Consider the following 17,054-nt stretch of genomic DNA (forward strand, 5'->3'; position numbering starts at 1 on the left):
CGGTTCATCAACTCTTCGATATATATGTGCTCTTCTTTCTTTCCTGGTGGAGCTCCATCTCCAGGAAGGTGGTCAGGTTCTCTGTAGCAAGAGCTACATCAGTCATTTCTCTCTTATCTTCCCACACAGCACTCTGTACAGCTCTTTCTTGGCAGGGGGAGCCCAATAAGTCAGCGACCCAACTGAACCGACATCAGAGGAAGGATCAAGACTGCTCAAAAGAAGGTCTAATGTCACGGGGGACATTGGATGATGGCCTCCAAGGAGCCCCCTTCCTCTGCAAGGGAAGGAAAGCAGCTGGCTGACCACGTGATGACGCTACGGGCACAGGGCAGCCTGGTACATCAGAGGCCCTCAATAGCTGTTTTGTTGGAAGAATGGCTCAACTGTACTTCTAAGTCAATTTGAACCCAAAGCAGGAAGGGATTGACAGACTGCCCACCACTCCCACAAAACTGATAGACAGTATTTTGAAAGCATTAAGTAAATTCTGAGTGTAACCTTGGTGGCAGAATAAAAATGGATATGAATGATTAGCAATTAAAAACTGCTCAGTCTCTGATTTTTTTTCCAACATTATATCTATTTTTCTATCTGAAAAGAGTATATTTTCCAACTCCTTTTACATTCCTCTGGTGGAAAAAAAAAAGCATAAACACCACTTCACTGCTGATTGATCCTTTCCAAGATTTCACCTGTTTTTCTGTTTGAAGAAAGTATGTTTTTCAGCTTCTATTGTTTTCCTCTGATGAAACACTGGAGCAGTTTGGTTCTTGAGTTATTTTTTTGCCATGTAATTAAGCTGATTAGTATCCCATATGGGGTGGAAACAATTGGTTTCACGTATACTGGTGTACAGTTAGCCACAGAGCTGTAATTGTTTACATGTTTCTCATTTCCTTGTGGAAATTTTTAGACTTTGTTAGATAAAGATCTGGCAGACTTGAACTCTGAATATTACAGCCTTTGGTTAGCAGACGTGGCTGTATCCTGTTCAGATCTCCAGGATGAAATTGGTATTCTACAGTTTTGTACATAACAAACTTTGAAGATGCATGCCTCCCCAGCATCCCTTTCCTCTTGCCTGGTTCTGGCGGCGCCCTGGTTTTTGCTCAGGGATACTCTGCCCCCGTGCAGGCCTGAGGTTTAGGGAAGCTGATTCAACCTCTGGTTGCAGTGAGAGCTTGATTGGTCTATAAGTAATCTTGCCCCCTTGCCACAGAGATTAGTTTAAGAATCCAGATCTTAATAATCAGCACGTGGCATCCCTCAGGCCAAGGAGATTGGTTTAGAAGTGGGCGTGTGCCCAAATTCTGGCCCATGAGATGAAACAGAGGGTTTGGTAGGAGTTTCTGGTCAGGAGGGCTTCTGATTTTAAGAGTGGAGCTACTGGATGAGATGATCCTTCTTCTTATGGACGTTGCTATGGCCAGACTGCAAGGCCTGGAAATGCTACAATCACCTTGCTGTCAGCCAGGGTCTGTTGCCAATCCACAAAAGAAGAAGGGGACAAGCAAATCATAGAGAGGCAGATTGGGGGGCTTATGGAACCACACCTGATGGCTACCTAGCATCTGGACTTTTTCAGCTACATGAACCAATAAATCTCCTTTAGTGTACAAGCCAGTTGAAATGGAGTTTTCTTTTACTTGCAGCCAAAAGCATCACTACCAGTACAGAGAGTTTTACCAAAGAAATGTGAATCAAAAAATAAGAACTCAGTCTTATGAAAGATAAACATACATATATGTGTACATTTAGAAAATAAAATACAGAGCAGTCCTAGATATAGTATAGACCTCCCTCTTCTATTTTCCAAATGAAGAAATAAGTTCAGAGAGTTTTGACAAAGCTTTAAGTAGCAAAGTCAGAATAAGTGGAAAAACCCTAGATATCAACAAAAAGCTATACTTGGCCAAATTTCTTCAGAGAAGCCCTATGGGCGACATGGCACCAGTCCTACCTTCACCTAAGTTTAACAGCTAAGCCCAAGGCCTCCTACTCTTTTGCTGTAGTTCTTGTAAACTATTTGAACAGTAAACAGTTCTGTGAGTCTTCTGGTTTTCTATATAATATTCTGTCTTGATAACCTTGCCACTTTCTTTAAGGGGTTTGGCATTTCTTTGTGAGGAAATGGTGAAGAAGAGAAATCCCCAACTTTCCTGGACATGAGCACAGCGCCCTAATACACATAGTGTAGTCAAATTCTATCTGAACCTCGCTCTCTATCCCCAAGCAAGTTTTCAAGATATTTTTCTAAATATGGAGAGTTCTCCTGCCAAGAATTCTGGTGACAGTTGCTGAGCAATAAAATTTCAATCTTCTGACTACGAATGAATGAATGAACAGTCTCTCCACTGATACATCAGATTGTATAGATTCACTGGCAGTCTTTTGAAGAATCTGCTGCAGTCTTACTTTAATAGTGCTACTACCTTTATCTTTTGAAAGGACTCTGAACTTTCTGAAGTTTAATAATCAGAATTTAAAAATTTCCTCAGTATTGAACAACGGGTATTATATCATTATTTACCATGTAAGTATTATTGTGGCACATTACAAAGCACTGGTAATATGGCCATAGGAGATTTACACTTGCCTAATTATTTAACCCTTTAGTTTCTTATTAAAACTTGACTCATAATTCCATAAGCATGTAGGATTTCAGAGGAGAAAACACTCATTGAAGCCTAGGATATTTAAGGAGATTTCAGCAGTGAGACATGAGTTGGCCAGGTAGGACTCAGAGAGGAGAAAGCAGAAAGGTATTCTTACCTGGGAGAATGCTGTGGACAAACGTGTGGTGATAGGAATGCATTAAAGCATACTTCAGGGAACAATGGCTCAACCAGTCTGGCTGGAGCAGAAAATAATGGGGAATCCTTTTTAAAAGGTAATGTGTAGAAAATTTTAAAACCCTAACTAAGTACTGTAGATTTTCCTCCTGTAGGAATATGGGAGCCTCATCCTAGACCACGGAGAGATGCGACTGCAGGCTTTTTTAAGAAGGTGAGTCTGGTGGAAGAGCATATGGCACTGTAAGCTGGGGCCCATTTTAGATGGAATGGAGAGGTCCGTGTGCACCTGGAACAGCGTGACGGAAGGAAGAGTAAAAAGGGTGAAGTGGTGTGCCACTGTAGGAGACATTAGGAAGAAGAAGATTCAGCTGCTCTGGGGACCAGCTGGAGGAGGAAATCCAGACCGAGAGGGCATCGAAAATGATTCTGAGGGTCGCAGCCTCTATGATGGGTGGATGGATGAAACTGCCACTGGAAAAGTCGAGAAATGCAGAAAAAGGAGCCACCTATTAGATGGGAAAAGGAATTTTTTTCCCTGAAAGATTGAGTTTGAGGCAACAGGACAATAAAGCAGGTACTCCAGGCAGTTGGATAGGTGCAGTTGGAGGAGAGAATAGTCAGGGCTGGAAATAAGGATTTGGGAGATGTTGCCCCCTCAACAGCTATTCCTCCTTCCTTCTGAATAGAATCCCACCTGCATTTGGGTTGCGAGGGCCCAGTTGGAGAGGAAAAATCATGACGGTCCTGAGCCCAAATGGGGTACCTCGCTTCCCTTTGATTGGTCCAGGGGTGAGCCATGTGATCCTATTCTAGCCAATGAGACGCACGGGTTTCTGAAAAGGATTTCCTTTCTCCAGGAGGAGAAGGCCTGCTTTGCTTTCATCTCCCTCCTTCCTGCTAGTGACTGTCAGGAGAGAATGGGATTATTGGAGCAGCATCTTGAGGGTTGTGGCTGACACACTGATGATGACAAAGCAGGAAGAGGGTAAGAACTTTGGGCACTGGTGCCCTCGTTGACGTGCTGATCAAAGTCTGGATTTGCCAACCTCCAGACTTCTTGTGACACATACATTTATTAAATGTCTCTGTTATTTAACTCTCTGTTGGTATTTTATTATTTTCACCAGAAGATATTTTAACTGCTATGGATGTAATTATTAACGCCTGTGAGAATAGATGTGACCTGAGAGGAATGGAGTAAGAAAAAGACAAAGCCTGGAGAGATATACCCATATTTAGGAGGTGGAAGCTTTTCACTAATTAAACCTTACGATTTCATAAAAATAAGCGACACAGAAAACTTGTTTTCATCATGAAAACACACACACAAACACACACCCCTACAACCTCCCTCCCGCGAGCCACATTTTCCATAGAGCATATGTTTCAAATGAAGAGGTATTTATGGTGGCTACTTCCGAGACCAGAAGGATGGCTACCGCAAAAATGAGGGCTACATGCGCCGGGGAGGCTACCGCCAGCAGCAGTCTCAGACGGCCTACTGATTGCTTGACTTCAGTCCCCAGTGCCCTAAACCATTCAACGTTTAGGTCCAGCCACACCCCAGTCATTAAAGGTCTATTTAGAGTTGCTGCAAAAAAACCCCCCCCAAAAAACCAAAAGGGAGATCTGTTTCGGTGTGGAGTTCCAGGGGGGTGATTATTTCTCTGATGTGCTTTCTATTGCTAAAATGGAGTACCTCTGAATGAGACTGTTTGCTCAGCGAGCGCCTCGTTCCTCCTTCTCCCTGGAAGAATTAGAAAGCAGGAGGAATCAGGCCGCGGTCTCTCCCTGTGATGGGTAAGGAGCTCTGTTTATTCCTGGGGATAGTGGCCACAGGCTGGAGTGAGGGCTGACTCACAGGGTAGCGAGGAAATGGCCTGGATCTTTGACCGAAGTAAGCAGTGTCCGATTCCACCTGCGGGGAGGAAGGAGAGGTTATGACAAAGAATGCCATATCTATTCCACTGAGCAATTAAGGCCATTCTTTTTCTTGAAAAAGCATTCTCTTAAAACGTTAAGGATAATGTAGCTCCCATCTTGACAGAACGTACTGATGACTGCTAATGGATACATTCTTTTAATAAGTGAAGAGGCACAAGAAAATTGCCAGATATTAGAGTCCCACACATCTTATCTGAGTCTATAATGGCCCTATCAAGTGACCCAAGTGAAAGAAATGTGACTCTTCAGGGGTTAAAGGAGTCTATCTTTCCTTAGTGCAGTATAAACTCACTACTAGGAAGAACAGTAATCCATTGGTCTATCCTAGGAAATGTTTAAAAGGGGGACCATATCTCAAGTTAAATGATGCATTTCTTTTTGGTAGAAAGAAAATATGAAATAGAACCTCTGTGCACCGTGGATTTATGTAAATAGCCTCTTACTGGCAATAGAGCCCAAAGTTCTATTGGGTCTCTGAGCCTTGGAATCTTCAGCCAAGAAGTCAAAGAGCCTGTGTAGGGCTGCCCTGGTGGCGCAGTGGTTGAGAGTCCGCCTGCCGATGCAGGGGACACGGGTTTGTGCCCCGGTCTGGGAGGATCCACATGCCACGGAGTGGCTGGGCCCGTGAGCCATGGCCACTGAGCCTGCCCATCCGGAGCCTGTGCTCTGCAAAGGGAGAGGCCACAACAGTGAGGGGCCCGTGTACCACAAAAAAAAAAAGAGCCTGTGTAATATGTTGTTAATCTTATTTGTTCTTTTTTTCAATACCTTCCATGGTGTTTTTGTTGGTTGGTTTGGTTTGGTAATTTTAAACTCTATCCTTAGAAATGTTTCTCAAGATTCAAGTAATTCTTAGTACTCCAATCCTGGGGGACACTTCTTAAAATTTATAAAGAATTCCAACAAATAAGAAAATGACAAACAACCCCAGAGATAAATGGACAAAAGAAATGTACCAGGAACTCAAGAAGAAATGGCCAATAATCCTATAAAAAGATGAATGATTGTATAGTAGTCTGCAACTTGCTGTTTTCAGTACAGCAACTAAGCCTCTAAGCTTCATCCTTCCATGGTATTGTGTGTGGCAATGTTTATTTTCACTGTTGGAATGATATTTCACTGGGTGAGTTTTCTATAATTCCATTCTCCCTACAATACATAGAGCGTGAATCTATATTTATAAAGCTCAAAAACAGCCCAAAGAGATAAAAGGGATTGCAAAAATTGTATATCTGGTGGAACTATTAAAAATAAAGTAATGATAAAAACAAATTTTAAGATCTTCCCTTGGAAGAGGGGGAGATTGACATTGGGGGTGGGATAGGAGAATATCAGTTATCTATGGCTGCATAGAACACCACCCCAAAACTTAGTGGCTTAACACAAAAACCATGATTCTCTGGTCAGGACTTCAGGCAGTGGTCAGTCAGCAGGGCTGCCTTGTCTCTGTCCCACTAGAACTAGCTGCCTCTCTCATGTGGCTGCCTTCACTGCAGAGTCAAGATGGTCCCACTCTCAGGCCGGGCACCTCAGGCCTTTTGCACATGGATTCTTTCTTCATGAGGTGTCTCATCCTCCAGGCCCTCTCTTTCCACGTGGCCTTTCCCTCCAGCAGGATGACCTGGAGTTCTTGACAAGGGGAAAGCACCCACGTAATGCTTGTGTAATTAAAACTTGATGGCAAGTAAAATCTATTACCTAATGCAGGAGTGCCCTGTGGTTAAATACTTTTTGGAAATACTGCACCTGGCATCCCCTCTTAGAGACTCACAAGGCAAACAATAAGCTTGCTAAAGGCTCTGGGGGTCCTGCAAGGAGCAAAAAAGCAAGGCCTTTTTTTTGGTAAAAGGAGCTGGTGAGAAAAGGCAGAGGCCCTCCATCTTCTCTTTCCTCAGGGAGGTACGGAGGGAGGGCTGGCTTAGAGAAAGCTATTAGAAGGGTTGGGTCTGCCTGATGAGAACACCCTCACCATCCGAGCTCTGATCTCCCTGCTCCCAGGAGAGTAGCGTGTGACGGCAAGTGGCTCTTCGTGATCACTGAGGCCTGCTGCACACAAGTAAGGCCTGTAGGAAGTGGGTCACTGCAGAGGTCAATGGTGCCTCTCCTGGAATCAGGTCTCCTGTGTCTCTGCCCCTCCTCACTGCCCTGCCCTGGTCTTGAACTAGCTCACCTTCCTGATTCCTGCCTCTCGTTTGCTTTAACCCCTGTGGCCTGCTTTGGCTCAATTATCCCGACCTGTTTTGTGCAACTTCAGTTTGTCCCCGATGCACAGTGACCATAAGCTCCTTGGACTTTCTTTTTTCTCTTTACTTAATTTGAAAGTTAACCCATACTGGTTTTAACAAATTCAAATAATACCCCAAAGTGATAGTGTCCCCTTGTCTATTCCTAGCCCAAGTCCCAACTGTGTGTTTCCTTCTAGATGATTTTCTATATTTATATAAACACACATGTGCATATGTTTGAACAAAATGGGTATCAATATGTGCATATCGTTCTGTAATCTCCCTTTCCATCTAGCGTTGTATCATGTACATCTTTCCAAGATGGTACACATAGACGAATGCAACTCCTCTTAATAGCTGCAGTTCCAAAGTATGGAAGTGCCTTTATTTATTCAGCTGTTTCCCTCTGATCAACACTGACATTGCTCCTTATTTTCTGCCGTTGGAACCAATGTGGCAGTGATCTGCCTCGTACATGAGTCTTTGCACATTCAAGCTCTTGTTCTGAGGACCAAGTTCCCAGAAGTGGTAGTGCTGAATCTTAGGGCTTGCCTGGCCTCCCCTGTCTCAGTGTCCTCTTGACCCTGATGTCCTAGAGACCCCTGTGGTCACCTGCCTGGCTGCTCAGGCCATCCTGGGGTTCACCCGTTCCAGGGCCCGTCTGCCTGGCACCCTTCTGGAAAGCAGTCCCTTATCTCCTGCTTAATGAAGCTCTGCCTTGGCAGCACAAGTTAGTCATTGTTGGTTGATAACTATGCGTCAGTACAGCACCTGCCACATTGTGTTAGCATTATTTTTCTACTTGTCTAATTTCCCCAGTAGATCAGAAATTTCCAAAGGCATCACTGTTACCAAACACAAGTTTGCGTGTGTAAGGCAAAATAAACTGGAATATCAGAGTTTGGAGCAGAGAAACGTTTACTACAGGGCCAAGCAAGCAGAATGGGTGGCTTGTCTCAAAAGACAAGCCTTGGAACGTTTGGAACGTTTGGTTTCAGCAAAGCATTGTTAAAGGCCAAGTGAGGGAGGAGCAACCCAGGGTCTGTGATCAGCTCATGCACAATTCTCTGATTGGATGATGGTGATCAAACCTTAGGCACCAAAAGGTCTGGGGGCTACACGCTCATGATCATCAAGTAGTTAACTTCTTCCATTTGGTGGTGGGTTTTAGCCTCTGAAAAGCTCAGGAAATAGGCATGAGATACTATGATCTGGGCAGTTCAGAGAGGAGCTACAGCAGAGGATATGGGGGAGGGGTCTATCCTGGGAAGGCTCCGTATGGTCTTGCACCATTATATCATCAGGGCTTAGGGCCCTGATGGGGCTTAGGGCTTAGCACTTGGTGAATGAATGAAGGGATGAATGAATGAATTCATTAACAAATTTAATTGAATTCACACCGTGTGCTAAACACTGGCACTGTGTATATACAGCTATGAACAAAGCCAAACTTCCTGCTCTTGAGCGGTGGAGACACAATAAACACATGATAAATAATTGGTCAGGTGGTAGTAAGTGCTATAAAGAAAAGTATGGCGGACACCTCTCCTCAGTCAGCCATTAGACACTGGCCAGCACAGAAAGGGGTATGGTATGGTCTTGGGCACAGTGGCTCTCCTCAGCCATCCCCAAAGGGGTCACCACTGAGGGCTGTGGGCAGCACTCCCAGCAGCTGAGGGGGTGAGGCCTTCGCTCCTGAAGGGGTTTTTCTCAACGAGGTAAAGTGGCCTGTTCTGACGGGGAGCACAACAGGTTGGGGGCTGGCAGTCAGTAGGCCCTGGTTCTAAGCCCTGTTGCTTTGGGGAGAGAAAGTAAGAGGAAAAATTGCTGAAAGGATTTCCTGGGTCTGTTTGCTTGCAGAGTCCTTTCCCTTCCCCAGCTCCGCTCAAGGTGCTCACACCTGCAGGCTGGAGTTCTCCAGCTCCCCGGCAGCTCTTTCTGACCAGGGCTGGCCAGTAGGAGCCACTAGTCAGACATCATAAGCAGGAGGAAGGGCAAGGCCAGGTATTTCTTTCCTCCTCTGCCTTGCACAGAATCTCCATTAGGAGCCTGGCTCCAACTCTGCCGTTCAGACCGAGGGTGGGTCCAGCCTCCATCAGGGAACCTCTTCCCCTGGGCTCTGGTGACACTACTGTGGGAGACATGAGATGCTCAGGTCCCCTTCAAGGAAGGACCTGCTGCCCAACGGCAGGGGTGAAGCTGGCAGCCCACCTCCAGCCATCAGCTCCTGCAGGGTCAGCCTTGCAGTGTCATGCTCTTCCCAACCAGCCCACATCCCCTGACCAAGGGGGTGGGTATTAAGTGCCCAGCCATTTTGGCTGAATGCAGGACATGCTGGTGGGCAACACTCCAGACCTGGCTGAGGTTTTGTTTGGTCTGCACCACAAGGCAGCTTCTTCCTCTGTCATCCTGTTTCTCCTTTCCCTCCCAGGAGCTGACTCCTAATAAACACCATGAACCCCAAACCATGCCTGTCTGCTTCTAGAGAACCCAACCCGGGCACCACTTCTTCCTCTGTCCTGTCTCAAAGGCCAGTGGCTTCCTGTGTCATTAATCTCCCCAGGGCCCTTTTGAACACTCAGATTTTGCATCGTCTGTGTAACCAGTTCACTGCATCATATTCCCATCTGTTTAAATACTTAAACTGGGTTCTGTTTTCCTGCTTAGAAACTGCCTGACAGGATGAGTTTTGCATCTGAATTTAAGTTTATATTCTGGCCTCCCCTCCTAAGCAATTGTGTTATAAAAGGGCCCCCTAACTCACACAAAAATATTACGAAATACAGTCCTTTAATGGCCTCAGGGCCACCTGTCAGTTGGAGGCTTGTAACACTGCCTTTTGTTTTGTTTTTTTGGCCCTGGAATCTTAGTTCCCCACCAGAGATTGAACCAGCATCCTCGGCAGTGAAAGTGCAGAGTCCTAACCACTGGACCACCAGGGAATTCCCTGCCCTTTGAAAGAAAGGACATGGCCAGCCGTAGAGGTGCCCCTTAAGCAGGTAGAACCAGCTAGCAGCTGATGAGTCAGAGTCCCCCACGGTTCCCAGACCGGTGGCCAGCGCCGCTTCTCACCTTCCCCTGCTCCCTGCTGTCACCCGTGACTCCAGCTGAGGCTGGACATACTGGGCACCAGCACTTCCGGAGCTGGGCTCCCGCTTCTTGGCACAGACCTCCCCCCACCCCTCCCCCTTTGCCACTGGCTCTGAGCTTAGCCGGTCTCTGGTCTGCACCTCCCCCGTCTCTCCCCTGAGGGCAGGGCTGGGACTGGGGTGATGACAGGAGCCCGGGGTACACATGTCAGGGGGACTCCCTTGGAGGGGTGGCTGTGCAGGGCCCGGGGGGAAGCTCTTTTTGGAAGAGTAAGATGGGAAGCTGGCCAGAGGCCAGGAGTGGCGCGGGAACCCCTGTGTCAGTCAGGGCACAAGCAGGAGACAGAAATCAAAGCAGCTTGTTTTTATAACAGAGAGGATGCAAGAGGAAGACTTGTTAACGAGGTAACTGCAGAGGCCAAGCAGAAGTCTAAAGTATCACGGAGGCAGCATCTGGGAAGCAGCGGCCCCCCAAGCTGGGGGGACGCAAAATAAAGGGAGAGACTGAAATTACGCAAACTTAGAAACTCGGAGGAGGGACCTGGTGGCTGGGACTCCAATCTCCGAGGAGTAGGTGCTGCTCAGCGGGTGCTGGTGTCTCCGAGGGGCCCCAGGAAGCTGGGTCTGCGAGTGTCGAGGAAACTGCAGACTGGATTCAGCTGCTGCCACGGGGACTGGCTGGGTTGGTGCGAGCAGGAACCGGGAGGAAGCGGAGGGAGCAGCCCCGCCACCTCCAGCCCTGCAGCGCGCTCTACCGCCCCCTGTCGGCAGACCCCGGCAGCGCGCGGCTGATAAAGCCGGGTTTGGTCCGCGGAGCCCCAGCCCCAGCATCTCATAGCTGAGGACAGAAGGGAAGGCTTGGAGCCAAGAGACTGAGAGCGTTGAATAACGGGGCATCCTTTCCTAAAGAGTCCACATCCGAGGAGCCTCAGACAGGAGTGGCCTGGGACCTGGCCAAGGACACAAATCAAAGGGAGAGGTAAGAGCAGTTCCGGGCCCTGGCAGGTGATGGGATATTCAGTTTGCAAACAGGAATCAGAGTTATGATAGCAGGATTTCAGGAGTGTTTAGAGACAGGCAGGAGCATTTCTAGAGCTCCTGAGAACTTGGCAGTGTTGATGCAGTAAAGCACCAGCCTCCATGTCTTTCTTCCTTCCCAGCCCCCAACCGCGCATCACCACCCACACTAGCCTCCTCATTGGCTGCTGGGTCTGCACTGTCGGATACAACGGTTAGACTTTTCACCACTCTCTCAGTGACATACCACAGAAGTGCAGTCCTCAGGAAGTGACCGTATTCTTTTATCTGTTGCTGCATACGAATTCCCCCAAAGTTGAGCAGTGTAAAACAACCAACATTTAATATTAATGAATTATTATTAGTAGTAATGATGATCTCAGTTTCTGTGGGTCAGGATGCCTTTGGTTTGGAGCTTCTCACAAGATTACATGAAGGTTTCACAAGGGCTGCCTGCATCTCAAGGCTCAACTGGGGGCGGATCCTTTTCCAAGCTCACTCCCTGGCTGTTGGCAAGTCTCAGGTTCTCACTGGCTATTGGTCAGAGGCCTTGCTGGGGTCCAGGCGTGTAGGCGTCTCCATAGGGCAGCTCATGACACGGCAGCTGGCTTTTCCCAGAGTAAGAGAGAGTGAGGGACTGCAAGAAGGGCAGAAGGCACAGGCATTTTACACCAGTTTCAGAAGTGCCCTCCCATCACTTTTGTTGTATTCTATTTGTTAGAAGCAAGTCCCTAGGCCCACTGTACCCTGGAGGGGGCAGATTACAAAAGGCATGAATGCTGGGAAGTAGAGGGTCATCGGGAGCCATTTCCAAGGCGGCCTTCTCACCATGACTCAGCCCATAGCTGCGCTGAATTTCTCAGAGCAGGAGATCTCCATCCTGCGTGAGTAACAAACTCCAAAGGCTCAATTCAACACATGTTGTCTCCTGTTGCAATCAAGTTACACTTTATAACAAAGTTAATGTAAGGCATATATAATGATACACGTAAGTATTATGGCACCATATGGTAATTAGGCATCCATGGTAGAAGGCTCTGAATACTTTTTCAGGTAGACTGCCTATTTCCTCTTCATTTGTTTGGTCTGGTGGGTTTTTATCTTGCTCCTTCATCTGCTGTGTGTTTTTCTGTCTTCTCATTTTGCTTAACTTACTGTGTTTGGGGCCTCCTTTTCACAGGCTGCAGGTTCGTAGTTCCCGTTGTTTTTGGTGTCTGCCCCCAGTGGGTAACGTTGGTTCATTGGGTTGTGTAGGCTTCCTGGTAGAGGGGACTGGTGCCTGTGTTCTGGTGGATGGGGCTGGATCTTGTCTTTTTGTGGGCAGGACTGCATCTGGTGGTGTGTTTTGGGGTGTCTGTGAACTTATTATGATTTTAGGCAGCCTCTCTGCTAATGGGTGGGGTTGTGTTCCTGTCTTGCTAGTTGTTTGGCATGGGGTGTCCAGCACAGGAGCTTCATGGTCGTTGAGTGGAGCTGGGTCTTAGCGTCGAGACGGAGATCCCTGGGAGAGCTCTCACCGATTGATATTACATGGGGCCAGGAGGTCTCTGGTGGATGAATGTCCTGAACTCAGCTCTCCCACCTCGGAGGCTCAGGCCTGACACCCGGCCAGAGCACCAAGACCCTGTCAGCCACACTGCTCCCAAGTCTACTGTTGCTCCCAAAGTCCACTGTCTCAATTTGGGATGATTCGCTGTCTATTCAGGTATTCCATAGATGCAGGGTACATCAAGTTGATTGTGGAGCTTTAATCCAGCTGCTCCTGAGGCTGCCTGGAGAGATTTCCCTTTCTCTTCTTTGTTCGCACAGCTCCTGGGGTTCAGCTTTGGATTTGGCCCCGCCTTTGCATGTAAGTCACCCTCTTTTGTCTGTTCTTGACCCAGACAGGAGGGGATTAAAGGAGCAGCTGATTAGGGGACTCTGACTCACTCAGGCCGTGGGGAGGGAGCGGTATGGAATGCAGGATGGGCCTGTGGCGGCAGAGGTAGGCGTGATGTTGCAACAGCCTGAGCTGCACCATGTGTTCTCCCGAGGAAGTGTCCCTGCATCACGGGACCCTGGCAGTGGTGGGCTGCACAGACTCCCAGGAGGGGAGGTGTGGATAGTGACCTGTGCTTGCACACAGGTTTCTTGTTGGCTGCAGCAGCAGCCTTAGTGAAAAACGTTATTTTGAGTTTTTAAGAAATAAAATATTCATCTATATTTTTGGTATCTATTATATTTATAACTATGTAAGAATTGAATTGCCCTGCAGTTAACTATTTCTTTGCTGTTCAAAGTGTGGTCCATGGACTGGAAGCCTCAGCATCACTTGGGCACTTGTGAGAAATGCAGAATCTCAAGCTCTGCTCCAGATCTACAGAATCAGAATCTGTTTGCAAACAAGAGCCTCAGATGTTTTGTACCTTCATTAATGTTTGAGAAACACTGAATTACTTGACATATGTTTCGTAGATATTCAATTAAACATTTATTGATTTTGATTATCTAATTTTCTGTTTTGCATTTTGGAGTCATTACATGTTTTTATAAGCTCTCAAAATTTTTCAGAGGATTTTAAGACATTCCTAGGTCCTAGCCACCATGTCTAGAGAGCCTAGGGGATGAATTTGGTGAATCCTGCACATAGTCACATCCCCTTTGGCTCCAATCTCTGGTTTCCCTCCACAGTTAACAATTCTTCAGGTCATCTACCTGGTTCTCATACGAGCTCTTCCCTGAGATCTGGCTATGATGATACCCATGGCTCTCAGAGCCACTGTCCATGGCTGAGGGACCCCAGTCCTCAAGGCAGGATTCAGGGATACCACATCCCAGGCCTGGTTTGGCTGGCCAGGGAGACAAAATCAACCTTGTCTTTTCCAATTACTACTCCTACTGAAGAAGTAACCTAGTCCCATTTTTTTTTTTTTTTTTTTTTTACTATTCACTAAAGTACAATATACATGTAGAAATGTACACATACCAATTTACAGCTCAATACATTTTCATGCACTAAACATTCTCCCCAAATCAACCCACAGGTCAAGGAATAGGACATTACCAACACCCAGGAAACCCTTGTAGTCACTACTGTTCCTTCTCCTCCAAAGTTAACCACTGTTTGGACTAATAACATAGGTTAGTTTTTAAACGATTTTTATTCTTTATATAAACAGATTGATACAGCATATTCTCTTTTGTCTATCTTCTCTCACTCAACTTTACGTTTCTGAGATTCATCCATATTGTTGTGTGTAATTGTAGTTTGTGTTCTCACTGCTGTATAGTGTTCCACTGTGTGAATTCAGTACAATTAAAAAAATCATGATATCATTGATGGGTATTTGGGCAGTTTCCAGTTTGCAGCTAGGCACATCTTAGTACTTTTCGGGGGGGAAACATACATACAACACACTTCTGTGGGAATTATCTGGGAGTGGAATTGCTGGGTCATAGGGTATATCTTTGTTTAGCTCTAGTGATACTGCCAAACAGTTTCCCAGACTCTTAACCCTATTCTTCATCTAAAAATGAATTGTCCTGCCCCCATTCTATCCCTTCTTAGAGTTGTGACAAATTTCAAACATGACATTCTTTCTCAACTGCAAGACTTATACATTTCTACCAAAACATTGGTGCTAATATTTCAAAATAAATAAATACATCCATGAAATCCTCAGCAGTGGCAGAGGGAAAATGCAAAGAATCCGGATGACAGCTATAACGCCAAGATGTGAAGACGGTTTTCTTTGTTGCCGAGAAGGTTGGGAGCCTTTTTGCAAAAGCTGCTGCCAATCACGCTTGCTGATCTTTGCAGGGCTAATTAACAGCACTCGGGCAAGCAAGGGGGACGGGCGGGCGCCTGCATGGTGATGTGAATTGAGCCATCCCAGGGCTTATGGCTAATTATAAACACAAAGAGCACTTAAAGGCTGTGATTTGAAGAAAAAAAAAATCCCTGAACAAAACCAAGAAAACCTCTTTGGAATTCTAATGCCAGCATGCTTGTGATTGCATGGCTTGAGGGCAAGGGTACCTCTACCGTGGACTAAATCACACAGCACCCTATGTCACGCAGCCACACTCCCAAACATGCTCAGGGGAAGGGCTTCCTTTGTGCCATGAGGGAGTTGGGGGAAGTGTGTCAATTCCATTTCCAGGGCGTCCCGGCCCTAGCATGATAAACCTGTTTACACCAAGCATGGAGAAGCAGACCGGGGTAATCCAGAGCCCTGCAGGGGTGGGTGCGGTGGGGTTATCTGTGCAAGCTTTAATCCCCATTAGCTACAAAGCACAAATAATCCATAAAGTATGCAAATCAGATCCCAATGAATAGCACTTATTAGCATTTCCTGGAACTGACCAAGGAGAAGCTGTGAATGTATGCCAAGGAGGAAAGCAATTCTTGTGCACCTCATTGCAAAAGCTTGTCTGATCAGGCAAAAAACCCTGGGCTTGCTGGGAGGGAAGAATAAAGCTGAAACTGAAAGGAAGCTTTGGTGCCCTCAGATCATCTGGAAGAGTGTCCTCACAGTTCAGGCATGTGGTGTGATTTGACGTGAAATGGAGGAATCAGATACGAATGAGTTTCCCGAGCTTCCCCATCCCTTAGGGCACTGCCTGGTTGAGGCCCTAATAACCTCTGCATATACCCACATGCATCTTCCTGGCAGCCTCTGAGCAGAGACCAGGACAACCAAGGGCCCCAAAAACTTGAAGAAAAGGGCTAGGGTGGGGGGAGGGGGCAAAAGAAAAAGAACTTTTACTTAAAAGGATGATGGAAAGCTGTCTGCACGAATAATCTTGCACTCTCGGGCAGGGGATCTTGATCTTACCTGATCCTCGATTCTTTTGGCAATTTAGTGAAGCCTCTGGACTCCTTTGCAGAACAGATTTTGAAGTGCATAAAATATAACACATAGTACATTAGGAGTTTGGGATTAGCAAATACAAACTATTATATATAAAATCGATACACAATAAGGTCCTACTGTATAGCACAGGGAACCGTATTCAAAATCCTGTAATAAAACATAATGGAAAAAATTATGAAAAAGAATATATACATATGTATATATAACTGACTCACTTTGATGTACAACAGAAACAACAGAAACAACATTGTAAATCAACTATACTCCAATAAAAATAAATAAATAAATAAAACACCTAGTATTGTATTAAAGTATGTATAACTATCAAAATATTTAAAATATAATATGTTACCAAATGTGCTTCTTTATTAACACATGAAATATTGAGATCCAGTAGCAGATCCACTGACTACAACAGTTTTAAAGCAATGATGAGCATGAGCAATATTTTAAGATATCTACCACATAATTGTAATATAACATAAAAATATCTGTGATTTCACTTAGTGACAGTCACAGGTGCTGCTAACATCCCTATAGTGCAGGGGTCCCCAATCCCTGGGCCACAGGCTGCACAGCAGGAGGTGAGCAGCAGGTGAGTAAGCGAAGCTTCATCTGTATTTACAGCCGCTCCCCATTGCTCACAATTACTGCCTGAGCTCCACCTCCTGTCAGATCAGCGGCGGCATGAGATTCTCATAGGAGAGCCAACCCTACCGTGAACTGCACATGTGAGGGATCTAGGTTGCACACGCCTTATGAGAACGTAATGCCTGATGATCTGAGGTGGAGCTGAGGCGGGGGATGCTAGCTCTGGGGAGTGGCTGCAAATACAGATTATCATCATCAGAGAGGTCTGACTGCACAGAGACCATAATAAATCAATTGCTTGCAGACTCATATCAAAACCCTATCAGTGAGTGGCAAGTGAAAACAAGCTCAGGGCTCCCAATGATTCTGCATTATGGTGAATTGTACAATTATTTCATTATGTATTACAATGTAATAATAATAAGAATAAAGTGCACAATAAATGTAATGCACTTGAATCATCCTGAAACTATCCGTAGGAAAATTGTCTTCCATGAAACCGGTTCCTGGTGCCAAAAATGTTGGGGACTGCTG

At 46.0% G+C, this 17,054-nt stretch overlaps 1 protein-coding gene and 1 long non-coding RNA gene across 2 annotated transcripts in view; one reads left to right on the plus strand and one right to left on the minus strand.

Annotated features, from left to right (window-relative positions):
* Positions 1-11,373, minus strand: part of LOC132490531 (uncharacterized) — a 39,820-nt gene extending 28,447 nt beyond the window's left edge. Inside the window, exons 1-3 of the mRNA XM_060098861.1 lie at positions 11,225-11,373; positions 10,598-10,894; positions 4,660-4,716 (exon numbers count right to left, since the gene is read on the minus strand). Of these exons, the coding sequence (XP_059954844.1) occupies positions 4,660-4,716; positions 10,598-10,894; positions 11,225-11,373 (503 nt within the window). The remainder of the gene's footprint in view (positions 1-4,659; positions 4,717-10,597; positions 10,895-11,224) is intronic.
* A 149-nt stretch (positions 11,374-11,522) lies between these two features.
* LOC132490806 (uncharacterized) lies at positions 11,523-13,506 on the plus strand. Its single transcript, XR_009532605.1, has 3 exons — positions 11,523-11,957; positions 12,496-12,922; positions 13,353-13,506. It is a non-coding gene; the product is annotated as an uncharacterized LOC132490806 (long non-coding RNA).
* Positions 13,507-17,054: the final 3,548 nt, after the last annotated feature.

The sequence above is a fragment of the Mesoplodon densirostris genome, chromosome 5 (assembly GCF_025265405.1).
Source record: "Mesoplodon densirostris isolate mMesDen1 chromosome 5, mMesDen1 primary haplotype, whole genome shotgun sequence".
In the NCBI taxonomy this organism is placed as follows: Eukaryota; Metazoa; Chordata; class Mammalia; order Artiodactyla; family Ziphiidae; genus Mesoplodon; species Mesoplodon densirostris.